Below are 17,032 nucleotides of genomic sequence, written 5' to 3' on the forward strand. Positions count from 1 at the left end.
ATTCTTCCAATTAAATTCAAATGGCGGAACATGTAATACTATACAATACAATACAATTTTATTTATATAGCGCATTTCACAACAGCTGTAACAAAGCACTTTACATTCAACGCTTTCGTAGACTGCATTTTAGCACAACCTTTCAGGTTAAGATGCGGCACGAAATCTGGTTTCTAAGTGTGTAATAATGTCAAGTAAAACTGAACGCCCACAAGCTGCTTGATAAATAAATATACAAACCCAAATATTAGAAACACACTTTGTCAAAATGCAGTAATTGTCAATGCTTCTCTGAAAGTGATGATTTAAAAGGCTTGGCAGCAGTACATGCACTTTGTGCTTTGCTTTTACATTCAAAGTATACTACCGAAACAATCATTTAATTATAATACTTTATTAATGTCCAAGGTGATATTTTACCAGACTTTGTGAGACAAAAAGGAGGGTGTAAAATTGTCACACCCCTGAGCAATGTGGGTTTTGGTACTGGTCCTTGATCAATGACACTTCCACAGTGATTGAGAAGCAAACTTGCCCATCTCCTGTCCTTTCAGACTGTCACAATTATTTTGACTATGCATGCTTTTCACCTTCCCCACTATAGTCAGTATCATTTACTTGAGTTGATAATACAGTTAGTGGCACGGTGGATAAATGATACAGTTTATATTAGTTGCTCAAGTAAGCGAAGACTTTCAGAAATACAAAAAACAAAAAAGAGGTATCTATAGGAAATAAATCTATTAATTTCAATATTTACAAATGAAAACTATGAATCACACTGGATCTCTGTCATATCACTGCCATGTTAGAGTTGCACTTCTCGCTGTCTGAACAACTCCTCGAGCTTCTCCTCCAGAGCTGAGTTGGTACCTTTTAGACCTTTTACAACATCAGAGGCCCACACAAAATACTGCTGGATCCGCTCAGCCGTCCAACCTGAAAAACACATAAATAAGAGGGTCAGGTTGTATCTAATAATACATGAATCTTTGTTTTGTGTGGTAATCTTCTGGTATTTTTTAGTTAGAATGCAAAATTAAGCTACAGCACAACATTTTGGTTTCAATAAGGCAAGTAAAGTAATAACTATACATACCATTCAGACATTCATACATTACATTCAGAGTAAAGATATTGGAAAAGTGTAAAAACAAACATTATTGTACTTTTATGTATGTACATACGTACATATGTACGTATGTAATGTATGTATGTACTGTATGTACTGTATGTATGTATGGATTTTGGGGTGTGTTGCTACCAGTATACAGCAAAACAATCTGGTGACATGCTAGTGAGAGAAAACCACTGAAGGAATTAATTCCCTAAATTGAAAATAGAAATGGCCATAAAAAGTAGACGGACAAGAACGTGATTACCAACAGGTGTGCAACGGTTCAAATCCCTGAGGTTGTACAGTTTGTCTGCCAGTTTGACCAATTTGGCCTGGTGGCTACAATGAGGTGCATGTTCCACTTGTAGACGCTTCCTCTCCTGTTTGGGCAGACTCTTATCGTCTGTCACCTCCTGAACAATGTGTGCAACGATCTGTCCAAACTTTGTTTCCAGCTCTTCAGGCATTGTGTCTGTATCCTCCAAAGTGTCATGAAGAAGAGCAGCCTTCCAGAAAAGAAGGCCACAAAAACACATACAAAATAAATTTGTTAGTGGTTGCAACAGTAGAGATTTACATTAATACATCAACTTAAAGTATACATACTTGTAATACCACAATGTCAGTGATGCCAGCTTCATGGCTGAGAATCCTTGCTACTCCTTAACAGTAAAAACACAGAGCAGAGTATCAAAGAGAGAAATGGTGGGAAAATGTTTAAAAAAAAAATCTGTGCAATTCCTTCACTTTAATTATTTAATGACATACTATGTAATGAAGGTAAGCTAAAATGGACTTGTTCTCATGTCAGTGTATTATTCTTAGTATTTGTTTTGTTATTCCAATAGGTACATTTTATTTGTAATAGACTTTTAATTTGAATATCTTAAAGTGCAACAGGTGATCACATGACAACAAAATATAAAAACAGATACATGTACCGGTAAAAGAAAAGCAGTTGAGCGTACACCGGCTTAGACTGATCATAATCAGAGTAAAAAAGAGCATTGGGCAAGTTACCGAATGTGATTCCATTTGCTGAATACTGTATACAGTATATAGTATTTTGGATGATGTATTTGATGAGTCAGTATTTTCGAAAGCTCCATCTTCAATTACATTAGTCGCACTGGAAATAAAATTAAAAAGAAAAGACAAACGAAAAAAATGTTTCCCTCAACGTACAGTTAGCCTTTTAGCTTTAATTGGGCACCAAATGTTTGTTTGTTTGTTTGTTTGTTTGTTTGTTTAATTCACCCTGCTATTTGAGATTTGACATGCTGTTACATATTGTGGTATTTACTGAAGTTATGCAACTTGTTTTAAAACATGCAAGTAATTGTTTCAGCAATATTAGATCCACTTTTTGTGGTGGTCACAGCATTCCTGATTGCGTGGCAAAGCGCTCAACAAACTTACCAATCGGGTGGTTAATATACGGAGTTTGTTCTGGGTCTTTACGACGCTGATTTCGATGCTTTTCAGCGGCAAAATTGACCGTCTCTACCAACAACGAAGTGTCTAAATTCATGACACACCGTTTACGCAATGCCTTTTATCGACTCCTTGATGTTTCAGTTACCACTACTGTGAAGCGCAACTGTTCGTTTTCTTCGGTGTCCGATGGGAAACACCCACTAGTGGGATACGTTCCTGCAGGTTTTTACTGTACTTGTTTTTCGCTCGATTACGCACCGTTCCATTTAAATGCAAAATTGAAAATGAATGAATTTGTCGCAATAATTCAAATTGAGTACTACAGCCCTAGTATTTTATTTCTAAAATCCTTACATCCATCCATGTAAGGACCATCCAGGACCACGAGAGACTGGTCGTCGTTCACCTGCGCCCCCTGGTGAGCTCCTCAATTGACCCACTCCAGTTCGCATACCAGCCTGGCATCAGTGTGGATGATGCCATCATCTACCTCCTCCACACTTCACTCTCCCACCTGGAAAAGGTGGGGAGCACTGTGAGGATCATTTTCTTTGATTTCTCAAGTGCTTTCAACCATCCAGCCCACGCTATTGGGAGACAAGCTGGAGCGGGCGGGAGTAACAAAATTACAACATTTAAGCACATCAGCAGAAAACTTTAAAAACATTTAAAAGTAAAGAAATAAAAGTGGGTTTCTAAAATATATAAAAGAATTTAAAAAATGATTAAAATTAAGGACCTTAATCAAAGGTATGAGAAAAAAGCAAAGTTTTTAACCTGGATTTAAAAGCATTTACACTCGGGGCTGACTTCACTTCTGTTGGCAGCTTATTCCATTTGCGTGCAGCGTTACAGCTAAATGCAGCTTCACCATGTTTACCTTGAACTCTCAGTTCCACTAATTGACCCAACTCTGCAGATCTCAGAGCCCTACAGGGCTTATATTAAATCAGCATTTCATTCATGTATTCAGGACCTAAACCATTCTCTGATTTATAGACCAGTAGCAACATTTTAAAATCTATTCTACACTTAATTGGGAGCCAGTGTAAAGCCCTTAGGACTGGAGTAATATGTTCCGATCTTTTTGTTCTGGTACGAACCCAAGATGCAGCGTTCTGAATGAGCTACAGCTGTTTGATGCTCTTTTGAGGGAGACTAGTAAGAAAACCGTTACAATAATCAAGTCTACTGGAGATGAAAGCATGGATAGGTTTCTCCTGGTCTGCTTGCAGCATTCAACCCTTCAGTCTGGATATATTTTTCAGCTGATAAAAGACTGATTTAGTGATTGATTGAATATGATTGCTGAAAGTCAGGTCTGAGTCTATCAGTACCCCAAGATTTCGGACTTGGTCTTTGGTTTCTAAAGACAGTGACTCCTGGTGTTTTCTAACAGCAATCCTCTTTTCTCTATTGCCGAAAACAATTACCTCTATTTTGTTTTAGTTTAGCTGAAGGAAATTTTGATTCATCCAGTTGTTAATTTGCTCTAGACAGTGACACAATACACTGATTGAACTGGTGTCATTTGGGGACATTGATGTATATAGTTATGTGTCATCTGCATAACTGTGACAGGCAACATTGGTGTTCTGAAGCATTTGACCCAAAGGTAACATATACAGACTGAACAGAAGGGGCCCAAGGACTGACCCTTGATGTCAAGGCCCTCCGATCTGATTCAAAACTTTCAATGGTCACAAAGTAACTTCTTTCCTCTAAGTAAGACCTAAACCATTTTAGGACCGTTCCATTTAATCCCACCCAAGTTTCCAACCTGTTCAACAGTATGTTATGATCAATTGTATCAAATGCTGCATTGAGATCCAATAAGTCTAGCACCGACACCTTCCCTCGGTCAGTGTTCAATCTTATGTCATTTAGTAGTTTAATAAGAGCTGTTTCTGGGGTGTGATGAGGTCGGAATCCTGATTGGAGTTGATCAAAAAGTCAGTTTCAGTTAAAGAATTTGCTGAGTTGATTAAAAACCACTTTTTCAACAATCTTTGATAAGAAGGGAAGGTTTGAGATGGGTCTATAATTTACTAACAGGGAGTCATCCAGCGTTCTCTTTTTTAGAAGGGGCTTGATGGCAGCAACTTTCAGGGGTTTAAGAAACTTGCCTGACTGAAGTGAGCAGTTGATTATTCGCTGCAATACAGTTAGAACAGAATTCACAATAGTTTTGAAAAAGTCAGACGGTAATGGGTCAAGGCAACTAGTTGATGGTTTCAGCTGCTGAACCAAATCTGTGTAGTAGAATGAGAAATGTTACGTTAAATGATCTAGATTCTAGCCGTAGGGACAGGAGTCATTGCAGACTGTTTGGTATTGGCCAGGAACAGATTACGTGCTGATTTACAATTGTGCTGTTGACATTTATTAGTAAAACAAAGCTCTGTGTGACAATCAGAAAGGGTGTGATGATTGGCACAAGTATTGTCCAATAGATGGCGGCATACACATCTTTTGCCAACAGCAAGCAACAGGAAAGAAGAAAAGGCCCCGCCTCTGACGTCTGTCAATATTTAAAAAAATGATCAAAATTGTCATTCCAAACGCTTTCAGATTGTGTTTTTTTCATTATATAATCACAATTTTAGTAGCTGAATACAACCGCGTTAGTATTATAATACCATGATCTTATTGTCGACAGTTTGTGTACGATCAGAAGTTTGTTTTTAACATTAAGCTGATTTAGCTAGCAAGAGGGGGAAAAAGCCACTGCTCCGAGGTTAGTCTACTCTGCTTCCTCATTATTATCAAAAGATGCGCTTTACATATGGAGTGTTTTTAATGTTAACTATATGTCTATAATCAATGGATACGGGTTCGACAGCATGGCTTACAGTGCCAGGAAAGATTCCCCGGAGCTTCCTGACTTCTCTCTGCTCAAGAGACTGGCCAGAGACCAGCTCGTCTACCTGCTGGAGCAGGTAAGAACACCTAGCATGTAATACAGTACAACAATGTTAGCTGTTAGCCAAATTAATAAATTATTAATGATAATAATGAATTAATTAATACAGCAATGTAACTGCTGCTACCATTTCAAGAAGCAACCCACACTCACGAATCATCCGAAATGATTAGTCTCGTCATAAAAAAGTCAACAATTCGGAGCGTGTTTTATTTTGGGATTTCCCTTGTAGTAAACACATTTAGTGAACTATAATGTCACTTGAAGGTTTTTCGTCCAAGAAAACTGGATTGTGTGTTAAAGTTATCAAACAAATAGTACAGGTTGCACCCGTGTACAGTACTGCCATAGTAATCTGTAAAACAGGGCTCTATAAATGTTTTCACAGTGATCCTAACACACTTTGCTTTCCAAATACCACCATAATGACTGCATCAAAATACAATGTCAAAATTGTTCATCAGAAACAATGCAGAGGTTTTATTCCGTTATGCCTGAAAAAAAGTTCAGGTTTCTTTTGTGAGTGCTCATATAGACTGAACTGTATTGTAAATGTTTCCAACTATTTATTATAGAACAAGTCCATGTGCAATGATTGAAATATCCATTTCATCATGAAGTCCCCATTTATGCCCATGTTTATTCATGTAGCTTCCAGGAAAGAAGGACCTCTTTATTGACGCAGACTTGATGAGCCCGCTGGACCGTATTGCCAATGTTGCCATCCTGAAGGTGACCCTTATCCATTGCTTCAATTACATCCCCTCAACAATGAATCACAATGAATATTTTAGAACATTATTATCTTTCTGTTCTTTTAACAGCAACATGATGTTGACAAACTATACAAAGTAGAATATAAACCCATAATTAGCATGTCCGACCAGTGAGTACCCATCCTACACGCACATAGAAACATACTCATGCACACTTCAGCATGTAGATGTCTGACAATGTGACTTTTCTGTCTTGAGGCTTTGTTTTCTGATCCGGCCAAGAATAAAAACGGTGAAGTGGATATGTGGTAAGTTTGCCCCCAAATCAAATGTTTATTCAATGTTTCAAGGGGAAGTCAAAAGTTTTTCTTTACAATAAAAATTTCTATGCAGCCCCACTAATCTAAACACAGCATTCTGATTACGTAATATTTAGTTTGTGGAATATTAGTTAAACAGTAAAATCCAACTGTTTTTGTCCATCTCAGGGGGCGGCCATCAGAGCTGGGCATTTTACTCAAATTAAATTCAAATTAAAAATCCATGCTTGCCTGATTGCTTGTCCCCCGTCAGTCGCTGTCTGCCTCCTGAGAATTGACACAAGTTTAGTGTCACTAAATGTCCGAAATATAACCAGTCAGGGTTCGTGTGCGCATTCATGCTCTTGTCCGCTTCAGCCTGTGTAAGCGATCGCCACGGTATTTTGGATTTTGTGGAGGTGATCATGATGAGCTCACATTTTATGTCAATAAATCCAAACTGTTGTGCAGAACACTTTTATACTTTCACAGGTTGTAGTGGACAAGAGTAGTAATGTGCATTTGCATTTTGCTGGCGATCGGTCACCGTTTTAGACAACAGAACTGACAAAGCGAGCAATATTACCACGCTTGCCTCCCTCCTGTGACGTAGACCGCTGAGACCGAAAAAATAACAAGCTGAGCTCCAAAAAGGGGCGTGCCAATTTGTCGGAAATCTAATCACAAAAAAAGGCCTTAAATCACTACAGAATCTTTTAGGATTTTAGTACTGATGTCATTTTTACATGCTAACCTATTATATAAGTGCCAATGTTAATCTCATCCAAGTGTCCCTTTAACATTGCATCATCAAAGACAGCAAGACATTTTCAACACTTTAGATTGGTCAATAATTTGTAAAAATATCACCCACATGTGTGCACTGACCAATAGTATAGGTTTTTGAAAAAAAACTTCTTTTTTTTTACCACATTGCAACCTATGAGGTTTCAACCTGACGCCATTGATATTTTACAGTTTCAATAGACATTAGATGCCAATTAAGAACCTATAAAACTAAAAATGTCTCAACTAATTTTTGCTAATTTCTATGCCTTCTCTCTGCAGATGTGGCCAAAGCAGACAAAGGAGCAGGGAAATTTAGAAGATACAAAATTATATTTACTCCACAGAAGGTACCTGATATTCTGGTGTTTAAACAAAAACAAACATTGATTTATTCACACTGAAATTATTGGTAGTGATTTGTCGTTCATGGTCTGTCTTCTAGTTTTTTGCATGTGAAACGGTACTGGAGGAGGAGGGAGTCTTTGGAGGTATTAGCTCTTGAATTCGTGGCTGACCACCTGTGTAAAAAAAGGGGCAGTTACTTATTTTATTTTTTACAGATGTGACAATGGATGAATGGGCCTTCTATCTACTTCCTTTGGATGATGACATCATCAGTTTGGAACTCCCAGAGTTTTTTCGGGACAACTATCTGGTACATAATACGCAATATGTCCGTGTTAAATATCCATCATTTTGATTAGAAATTATTTTTTTAACGATGTAAATGACAAAATTAAAAGCAAAAACGGAATGTTAGAAAGCTAACTATCCTACTTCTGAAACCATTCATCATGAAAACCTGGTGAATCTATTGCCTTGGTCCTGGATTTTTCTTTCACAAGCTCACTCGATCGCGTACAGATACTGCGTTCTACAGCATTCTCCTTCACAAAAACAAACCATGCTGGTGTAGGTAATGTCAACCAATGGTACATTTTTAAATTGCATTTTTTAAAATCACATAACACATTTATTTGTTTAGTATTATGTTAACAGTATTTCTTATCATTACTCACTCTTCCCTCAATGATTACACCATTATGCGTAAGTGGTATGCTCAACTAAAATCATACGGTGTGTACTGATGCAGCACAAGTCTCATTGTATCGTCTTTAATTGTTCGTTGCGAGATTGCAGGTGCAACTCCCACTTGTATGTGATGTTCACCCAGGCTGGAGACTTGCGTTGGGTGAGGACAGCTGGCAGCGCTCTCCATCTCCTTCACTCCATTTATGGACCTTTTTCAAAGGTTTATGGTATTGGAAGGTGTTCAAAGGTACAGTAGGTCCTTGGGTTGAATGTCATTTGTTATGTTATGTTTTGAACAAGATGGGTAGCTGACAGACATTCATTTTTGTTCTTTGTCTTGCACCAGATGGCGTGCGAGTCTTGGAGAGAGCAAGCGGAAGAGGCAGACCATAAGGCTCGGAACACTGAAATAGGAAAAGTTTTCTTAATCGATAGGGGTGAGTAGATGAGAGTCGATTTCTCACTTTGTGTCATGCTTGCTTTGCTCACTAATTCTATCAAATTACAGATGTGGACTTTGTCACCCCGTTGTGCTCCCAAGTGGTTTATGAAGGACTTGTGGATGATGTATTCAGAATCAAATGTGGTGGGTAACAACCTAGTCGGTGTTCATGGAGGCACTACATCTAAGCCTCACTAAATAAAACTGACAATATCATTTGTTAAATTATTTATGAGATTGCTTCACATACTTGGTGCAATACCTTGTAATGCGAATCCTGACTCCATCATTGCCATTGCAATGCATCAGAGTTGTATTTTTCACATGTAAATTGCAGCACATATATTTCAGATTTGTCAGACCGTAGATGTTTTCTTTGTGTATAATGTAATCACAGACCCTTTTTTCCCCCACAGGATGTGTGGAATTTGGGCCTGATGTTTCCTCCTCAGACAAAAGCATCAAAGTCATGCTGAACTCTCAAGATAAAGTAAGGCTGACTTTAGAGGGGAAGCAGATCTTAAACCAAGCATGTGTTTTAAATTGCTTGTCTCTAGGTCTTCGATGAAATCAGAAATGAACATTTCTCCAATGTCTTCAGCTTTCTCAGTCAGAAAGCCAGGAATCTCCAGATTGCATATGATGTAAGTCAATAAAATGACATTCTTCGTTGGACGCAGTGTGACAGAAAGTTTTCTTTTTAAATTCCATAGAAGCGTCGAGGGATGGACATAAAGCAGATGAAAACGTTTGTGTCAGAAGAACTGAAAGGGTTGAAACAAGAGCATCGGCTCCTGAGCCTGCGTGAGTGAAGCAAAGTAATCCACATCAGCTTGATTGGACTTGCTTGGTTTTGAACAAACTGCGTGACAGTCACGAATCTCTCATAGACATCAGCGCAAGTGAATCAATGATGAAGAAGAAAACGAAACAGGATTTCCAGGAGCTGTTAAAGACAGAACACTGTAGGTTACTTTGAATACATTTTTTTTTGCGTCAGGACGTGCATCCTTCTAATTTGTGCGTTATTTGGCTAATCAATCATTACATCACATTAACAGAAATGTTTTTGTCTCCCCCCCGCCCCCAAGCTTTACTTGAAGGTTTTGAAATCCGCCAATGTATTTCTTTCATTGAGGAACACATCAACAGGCAGGTGGGTTTCCTTAAAGCAGTCAGTGTTGCGACACAGTCTTATGCATGTCGTTAAAAACTGAACCAGATGTGATTCTTATCTTTAGGTCTCCATGACAGAAAGTCTTCGACTGCTTTGTCTTCTCTCTCTAACGGAAAATGGTAGGTTCTTTTGGCATGTATGTTCAAAGTACTTGAAAAAAAAAAAATCTTCTGCTTCATTGTACTGTAATGTGTGTATCCTGCAGGACTCCTGCCAAAAGATTACCGGTCTTTAAAAACACAGTATCTACAGGTGAGATTTCACATCTGCTGCTGTAATTGTCTTTTCGTTTTTGTCCTAACATACCAAAAATCCCATAGCTTTGTTTCATGTTTTTGAGTAGTTAAATTCAAAAATTGAAACTCCTATGTACGTATGATGTACAGCTTCATTAAACAAATGGGAAAATATTTTTGGGAAGGCAAATACCTACCTAAATAAAATATGTTATATAACATAATTTTGTTTCTTATTTAATATTTAGATGTCTCTGAAATGGTGACTTATTGGTCATTGTTAGCTGTAAGCTATAGTCATTAAAGATAACAATAAAATCATGAAATATTTTGCTCTGTATGTAGTAAAATGAGTTTTGCTTTTTCAGTTAAATTATTTAAAAAAAAAAAAAAACGTTTTCCATGATGTTGTCTTATTTATTTATTTTTTTTAATGATGCACCTGTATAATGTATGTATGAAAGACAATAGCTGGTATTTTTGTGATTCATTGTTGTACCCATAGGAATATAATACTAAATTTTATTCAGTTTTAGTTCCCATTTGAGCCCTTACTTGACTCAAATGTATCTCAAACCCTACCAAATAATTCTGTCAGTACAGCTTAATGGTAGCTTCAGAGCTGGGCACTTTACCCTTTTTTGACAGTCTGTCCTCCGTCCGCGACCTGGGTACCCTTCCGGCCTCGTCCCTCCGTCTTTATTCATAGAAATGATCGCCCCACCCCCATCCCCCATCCCCCGACCCCGTCCGTCCTCGTCCTTTTAAAGCGCTTATGTCCTTGTATTCCGTCGCTCCAGCCCACACCCTGCCGCCCAAAAAAAAAAAACTCTGTGCACTCATAAACATTATTTAAAGATCATTAGCTGGCTAATTTCCTGTGCACATCTACTTACCGGCTGGGAATATCTTGAGTGGATTGAATTGTTTACAGTTGTTTAACCAAATACTGATAGCATGAGACTGCAACACAAGTCCTTCCGTGATGAAGATGAGATGATAATGCTGACTGGCGCAAACCAGTGGACATCAAGAGAATATTTAAGATTGAGTAATAACGCAGTACTATTGCGCTTTATTGCAAAACTTTTGCGTTTTAACTTAAGATGTTTTCATGTTTTATAAAATAGTCATTGCAAAATAACGCAAGGTGTTTTAAGAGGAAACAAAGACTTCCACTTCCGGGTCATTTAAATGTATATGCTTGTAGAGACTTTTACGGTCTAAAGATGTCCCACACACGGACATACTTTGCAAGCAAAGGGATGCGGTACTAAATGTGAACACTTAGTTGACAAAACTATTCTGGATTACACACACAAGATAGGCTGGCCGTGTTTCTGTCAGTGAGGTGAAAGGCTGATTCCTGTGGCATTATCCATAGTAGTACATGTGTTGAACCACAAGAGGGCGGAATATGCATGTGCAATGTGACTACTGGTAAGTACATGAAAAGCGTTGTGCAGGCAATTAGTGAAGGCGGCTCTGTAGAAGAGAAGATGCAGTGACTGAATATTTATTTGCATTAGTTTTAGCACAAAGCTACGTAATCCTGCAGCAGCGGACAGTCAAGCGACATGCTGACGTCACTTTCCGGTGTGCTGGCTCTGACGCTGCACACGCTACTCGGTCTCATCACTTGTCGTACTAGTCTGACTCGCGCTGTATCTCCTGTTGAAAAATCTCCAGCACAATTGGGTAACTAGTGTTCGGAGTCAATTTTTGTCGTTTGCCCATTTCGCCGAGTAGGTTGATATGAACTTTGGCCGCCTAGTGACTACGTCACATGCATGAGGGCCGATGGGTGGGCCGGACTAAAATCCACATCTGCCCTTGCTTAGTCCGCCCCTTTTTAAAAACGTGTCACCCCCCGTCCTCCGCCCCAAAAATGGGCATCCGTCTGGGACGGTGTGATGGACTGTTCAGCCCCTGGGACGAACTGCCCAGCTCTGGGTAACTTTAAACTTTTGCAGTAGTAAAGTTAATTAAAACAGCATTCAAAAATCATAATTGTATCCCATCAAGGTCCATTAGTTGGCTTTATAGACATCATAAACATTATAGACATAGATAATCAGCATTTATATATGTACATGTTTATTAAGGGCATTTTATCAGATATTTGGAAGGTATGTAGTAAGATGTGTTAAAACGTTGAAATTCAAATCCTGTATGTGTTTTCGTAACAGCTGCTCAAAGTTGAAGCACCGAATACTGATTTTATTTTACTAAAAATAAAAAATGTTCTGTTTGGCCTTGTACAATCACAAATTACCCATTGCAAAAAAGAAAATTTTTAGATTTTTCGAAATAAATCAGTATATGGTAGCTAAACTTTGAGCAGTTGTTTCGAAAAAAAACATAAATTTTAATACATCTTACTGTGCACCTTTACAAACACATTAGTGAACAAATTGATTGGTAATGATTTACTTTGCAGATTTTCACATATTTCCCTTACTAAGATCCAAAAAAAACGCTCTACCTTTGCAACATGGAAAAAAATGTTCTCCGCCATGAATTTCCCACAGTCTTGTGAGTTTAGTTTAGTGGTGTGTAGTTATCCCTTCTCTGCTTGACCTTCATTAGAGTTATGGAGTGGAGCACCTGCTCACATTTGCCAACCTCAAGCAGTCGGGGCTGCTTGTGGAGCAACAGCAGGGTGAAACACTGACTGTTATGGAGAGCAAAGTAGGTAAACTGGTCAACGATAAGACAGCAGGTACAGTAAAGGCAAGTTTTCTGTTGCAAGATTTAGTATGATGTGACCTGATGTGACTTATTTGATTTTGCTTTTTTTTCTCCACCTTTTCAAGGGAAGCTAACAGATGCCTTTTCATCCTTGGCAAGGAAAAGCAACTTCAGGGCCCTAAGCAGAAAACTCAATCTGGTATAACGTCATCAAGTGTTACTTGATGTTCATCATATTAGATTATATCACTCTGCTTTGTGTTAATTACCCTGCTATGTTATTTTGCAAAAAGGTGCCAATGTCAGATGACGAATATGACCTGCGCGTCCCAAGGGACATGGCTTACATTTTCAGTGGTGCCTATATCCCACTGAGCTGCAAGCTCATAGAGCAGGTAAATAAGCAGGATTTCTCATTATTTTGATTCAACTGGATCAAAGATGATTAAGCCCATTTTGTGCGCAATTCACAGGTATTAGAGCGAGATGGTTGGACTGGGCTTGAAGAAGTTACCAGGTTGCTAAATGGAAATGAGTTTGCCGTCACAGGTATGATGTTGAACGGATTTACTACAGTTGCATCGGTCATCAATTCTTTGCTTTCTTTAGTTTCATGTTATTTACATTGAAGTGAATATTTTGCCAAAAAGTACTATAAATATGACTAGGACATATTTTTAGCTGACATTATATATGTTAATAATATATGTACCTAATATCCATTTGAATTATAATATTGTCAATATCATACCTAAAACATTTTTTTAAAAAACACTCATCGCATGATTTTGAGTGTAGGGTACCATGCAAAAACAATCAATCTGCAGTTCGGGACATTTACTTTATAAACATCTGTAATTGTCAAAGGGACAATGTATAGAATGTTTGGATTTTTCAATGATCATTCATCAAACAAAATAGTATTCATTTCAACAATATGCAAAGAAATATGCTCTATCACATCAACATAATTATTTATATATAACCGTAGATGAAGTAATCTCTAATTTTATTACATAGGGCGCGCCTCCCCTACAAGATGCTGCCATGTTTCGCTGCCACCTTTGTGCTACCGATACTCAAAGGAGACAAATTTAGCGAACGTAGTTCCTGAGCATCATGACTACTGCATGTGTAACAAATGCAATGCACTTAATTCAGTATTGAGGGACTACTAGAAGGGCGGCACGGTGGTCGACTGGTTAGCACGTCCGCCTCACAGTTCAGAGGTCGTGGGTTCGATCCCGGCTCCGGCCTCCCTGTGTGGAGTTTGCATGTTCTCCCCGTGCCTGCGTGGGTTTTCTCCAGGCACTCCGGTTTCCTCCCACATTCCAAAAACATGCATGGTAAGTTGATTGGATACTCTAAATTGCCCCTAGGTGTGATTGTGAGTGCGGTTGTTTGTCTCTGTGTGCCCTGCGATTGGCTGGCAACCAGTTCAGGGTGTCCCCCGCCTACTGCCCAAAGACAGCTGGGATAGGCTCCAGCACGCCCCGCGACCCTTGTGAGGAGAAGCGGTACAGATAATGGATGGATGGATGGGACTACTAGAAGTCGTTTGTGATGACATTTTTCTTGCACCTCTGCTGAAGAAACTGTTGGTAGGCTTGCGACTTGTAGTCTCTCTGAGGCACCGTAGTCATGTGCTTCACAATGCACGCGCTTCCATCTTAGGTTGTTGCATTCTGTTAATTGACCACTAGATGGCACTAAATTTTACATATTGTCTTTTTAAATTCCTCCACAATGCTGATACTGTATTTTGTTCCTTTGCGTATATAGTCATATGAATGTACAGAGATGGGCACTTTACCCTTTTGCCAGTCCGTCCGCCGTCTGCAACCTGGGTACCCTTACGTCCTCATCCCTTCATCTTTATTCATAAAAATTGTCCTCATCCTTTAAAGCGCTTCCAGCCTTGCATTCCGTCAGTCTGCCGGAGAATGCCGGGGGTCATCACGAGAATATTTAAGATTGCAAAATAAGGCAATGTTATTTTAGGAGGAAAACAAGCGTCTTCCGCTTCCGGGTCAAAGCTTTCAAGTGTTTTTTTTTTTCCCCCCGTTGTCAGTGAAATGGGCATCCACTAGAGGGCAAACTATGCCTGTGAGAACAATACTGTAGGGAGAGAACACATGAAAGAGAGCACTCCAAATGTTGTGCAGGCTTAGCAAGAAGGTCTTGCTTTTTAAAAGAACACAACACAACACGTCAGCCGGGACTTGACCCGGTTAAGGACGATTAAAGGGACGGATGAAAACCTAACTCCGTCCTTTTTAAAAGTGTTCTCGTCCGACTGTCCACAAAATGGGCATCCGTCCGAACCGTTCCGTCCCAGGGATGGAATGCCCACCTCTGTGAATGTATACAGTATGTTGTGATTCTGCTTCTGTGATGCCTTAATGTCCCTGACAGTTTTAATGAATGTATGTATCGATCAGTTGGAGGCCCTGTTTTGCCAGAGTAAATGCACCATGGTTTTGAATGGACATGTTCTAATAGTTGTCCCTCTTGTGCCAGGCAAAAATGGAGCAAAGAATGAGGCACAACGCATTGTTGTTGTCATGTTCCTTGGGGGATGCACCTACTCTGAGATTTCAGCTTTACGTTTTCTTGGTAGAGAAAGAGGTAAACAATTGAAATGTGTATCAACATGTCACATACGTGTACTTTTAAATATCACCCTAATGTTTGCTACCATAGTTGAGTTAAACAGCTCACATGAATTTATTATTCCACTATTATGTGTTATCTTTTGACTGAATTTAGAATAGTTTTCAAAGATTTGATTGCATTTTGTAGGCTTTGAAAGAAGATTATTGATCATTGAAAATGGAATCTTGAAACTTGTTCCCATATAATGTGCTTCATATGGAAATAGCTCAGAATGCCTCATAGCAATTTTGTTTAAATGAGTTAATGCTATGAGGCACAATATTTACAAGCACAATTTAATACAGATCCTTTTTTTGTATACAGGATATAAATTCATTGTGGTAACGACTGCGATTACAAGCAGTTCAAGACTGTTGGAAGCCTTGTTGGGCAACCATGTATGATGATGCCTGTCATCTCACCCTGATGAACCTCAACATTCCTGTCACTTGACAGTCAACTCTGATTGTTGTTGACTTGCCAGAAATTGTCCAACAGGAACTGAATAAAGATGTGCAATGTCAATAAATGTTTTTTTGTTTTTTGCTATTTTTAAACAATGGTGGTTTTGTCATTTTTGCACATTTGTGTCTGGACAGTGAGCACTTAAACCCTTGTGTTGTGTTGTGTTGTGTTCTGGTCAAATTTGACCATTGTAAAAGTTATTAAGAGGGGCGCACTGTAACATTTAAAATTTTTCACCTCATACATGGAGAGGATCTGCTCCCCCAAAAATTGACCATGGTGGGGACAATCATAAGACACAAGGCTGAGAAAAACACATCTGATAGACTGGTATGGGGACATCTGTCTTGGAATATTGTGAACATGTCAAGTGCACTTTAAGGATGATTTCCTTTGTATGCAATTAAAATATGCATGGTTATTATTGACTGGGAACACAACCGCTGTTACTCTTTGTGACTACAGTACATAAAAATTAAATGGTGTCCAAACAAATTCTTCAGAACTTTGACACAAAGTACCCTGCTGAAATAAAAAGTATACCAAGTGTCATCTGATTAAGTATTTTACGAAAAATAATCAATAACTTTGTTTTTATTTATTTTAAAGAACTTGCTTTCTAGTACATAAGATCAGATCAATGAAGCACGCAGGCCAATAAAAGCATCTGGATGTTCACAAGTGCTAATATTCACCATAACTTATTACCTCAATTAAAAATCGAACAAAAGTAGCAATTAGTATACACAGAGTGGATACGGAAAGTATTCAGACCCCTTGAAATGTTTAACTTTTTGTGTGATTGCACCCATTTGCCAAAATCAAAAAAGTTCATATTAATTCTCATTGATGTGCACTCAGCACCCCGTCTTGACAGAAAAAAATAACTGAAATGTAGAAATGTTTGCATATTTATGAAAAAAGAAAAAGTGAAATATCATATGGTCATCAGTATTCAGACCCTTGGAAAAAAACAATTAATTTAATGATGCTCCCACCATTGTAGGGACTGTATTGGGCAGTTGATGAGCAGTGCCTGGTTTTCTTCACACA

At 38.6% G+C, this 17,032-nt stretch overlaps 2 protein-coding genes across 3 annotated transcripts; one reads left to right on the forward strand and one right to left on the reverse strand.

Moving 5' to 3' along the window:
• Nucleotides 1-378: 378 nt before the first annotated feature.
• On the reverse strand, nt 379-2,737 carry hddc3 (HD domain containing 3). Of its 2 annotated transcripts, none has more exons than XM_086025672.1 (4): nt 2,537-2,737; nt 1,724-1,779; nt 1,387-1,623; nt 379-939 (listed from the first exon to the last, which is right to left on the reverse strand). In XM_086025672.1, exons 1-4 carry the CDS (start codon nt 2,646-2,648, stop codon nt 886-888), a joined length of 459 nt encoding a protein of 152 aa, XP_085881798.1. In that variant the 5' UTR covers nt 2,649-2,737; the 3' UTR covers nt 379-885. The 2 variants fall into 2 exon arrangements, with proteins under 2 accessions (XP_085881798.1, XP_085881797.1); XM_086025671.1 differs by having other exon boundaries at nt 1,383-1,623.
• Nucleotides 2,738-5,024: 2,287 nt separating this feature from the next.
• On the forward strand, nt 5,025-16,074 carry vps33b (VPS33B late endosome and lysosome associated). The gene is made up of 24 exons (XM_086026700.1): nt 5,025-5,291; nt 5,397-5,493; nt 6,129-6,209; nt 6,302-6,363; nt 6,452-6,501; nt 7,561-7,628; nt 7,724-7,769; nt 7,842-7,936; nt 8,456-8,560; nt 8,660-8,750; nt 8,822-8,899; nt 9,172-9,245; nt 9,313-9,399; nt 9,469-9,559; nt 9,646-9,720; nt 9,847-9,911; nt 9,997-10,051; nt 10,138-10,184; nt 12,758-12,890; nt 12,985-13,058; nt 13,153-13,254; nt 13,333-13,408; nt 15,380-15,487; nt 15,839-16,074. Exons 2-24 carry the CDS (start codon nt 5,398-5,400, stop codon nt 15,916-15,918), a joined length of 1,839 nt encoding a protein of 612 aa, XP_085882826.1. The 5' UTR covers nt 5,025-5,291; nt 5,397; the 3' UTR covers nt 15,919-16,074.
• The last annotated feature ends 958 nt before the right edge of the window (nt 16,075-17,032 follow it).

Source organism: Filicampus tigris, chromosome 3 (assembly GCF_054856515.1).
Source record: "Filicampus tigris isolate MCC_2025a chromosome 3, RoL_Ftig_1.0, whole genome shotgun sequence".
NCBI lineage: Eukaryota > Metazoa > Chordata > Actinopteri > Syngnathiformes > Syngnathidae > Filicampus > Filicampus tigris.

Excerpts from the sequence above, each read along its gene's own strand:
- vps33b (XM_086026700.1), top strand. The coding sequence starts at position 5,398 with ATGGCTTACAGTGCCAGGAAAGATTCCCCGGAGCTTCCTGACTTCTCT. Across the intron at positions 9,246-9,312 it reads TGCTGAACTCTCAAGATAAA|GTCTTCGATGAAATCAGAAA; the intron begins GTAAGGCTGACT and ends GCTTGTCTCTAG. Across the intron at positions 13,255-13,332 it reads GCTGCAAGCTCATAGAGCAG|GTATTAGAGCGAGATGGTTG; the intron begins GTAAATAAGCAG and ends CGCAATTCACAG.
- hddc3 (XM_086025671.1), bottom strand. The coding sequence starts at position 2,648 with ATGAATTTAGACACTTCGTTGTTGGTAGAGACGGTCAATTTTGCCGCT. Across the intron at positions 1,780-2,536 it reads GTATATTAACCACCCGATTG|GAGTAGCAAGGATTCTCAGC; the intron begins GTAAGTTTGTTG and ends TTTACTGTTAAG. Across the intron at positions 940-1,382 it reads GAACCGTTGCACACCTGTTG|GTTGGACGGCTGAGCGGATC; the intron begins GTAATCACGTTC and ends TGTGTTTTTCAG.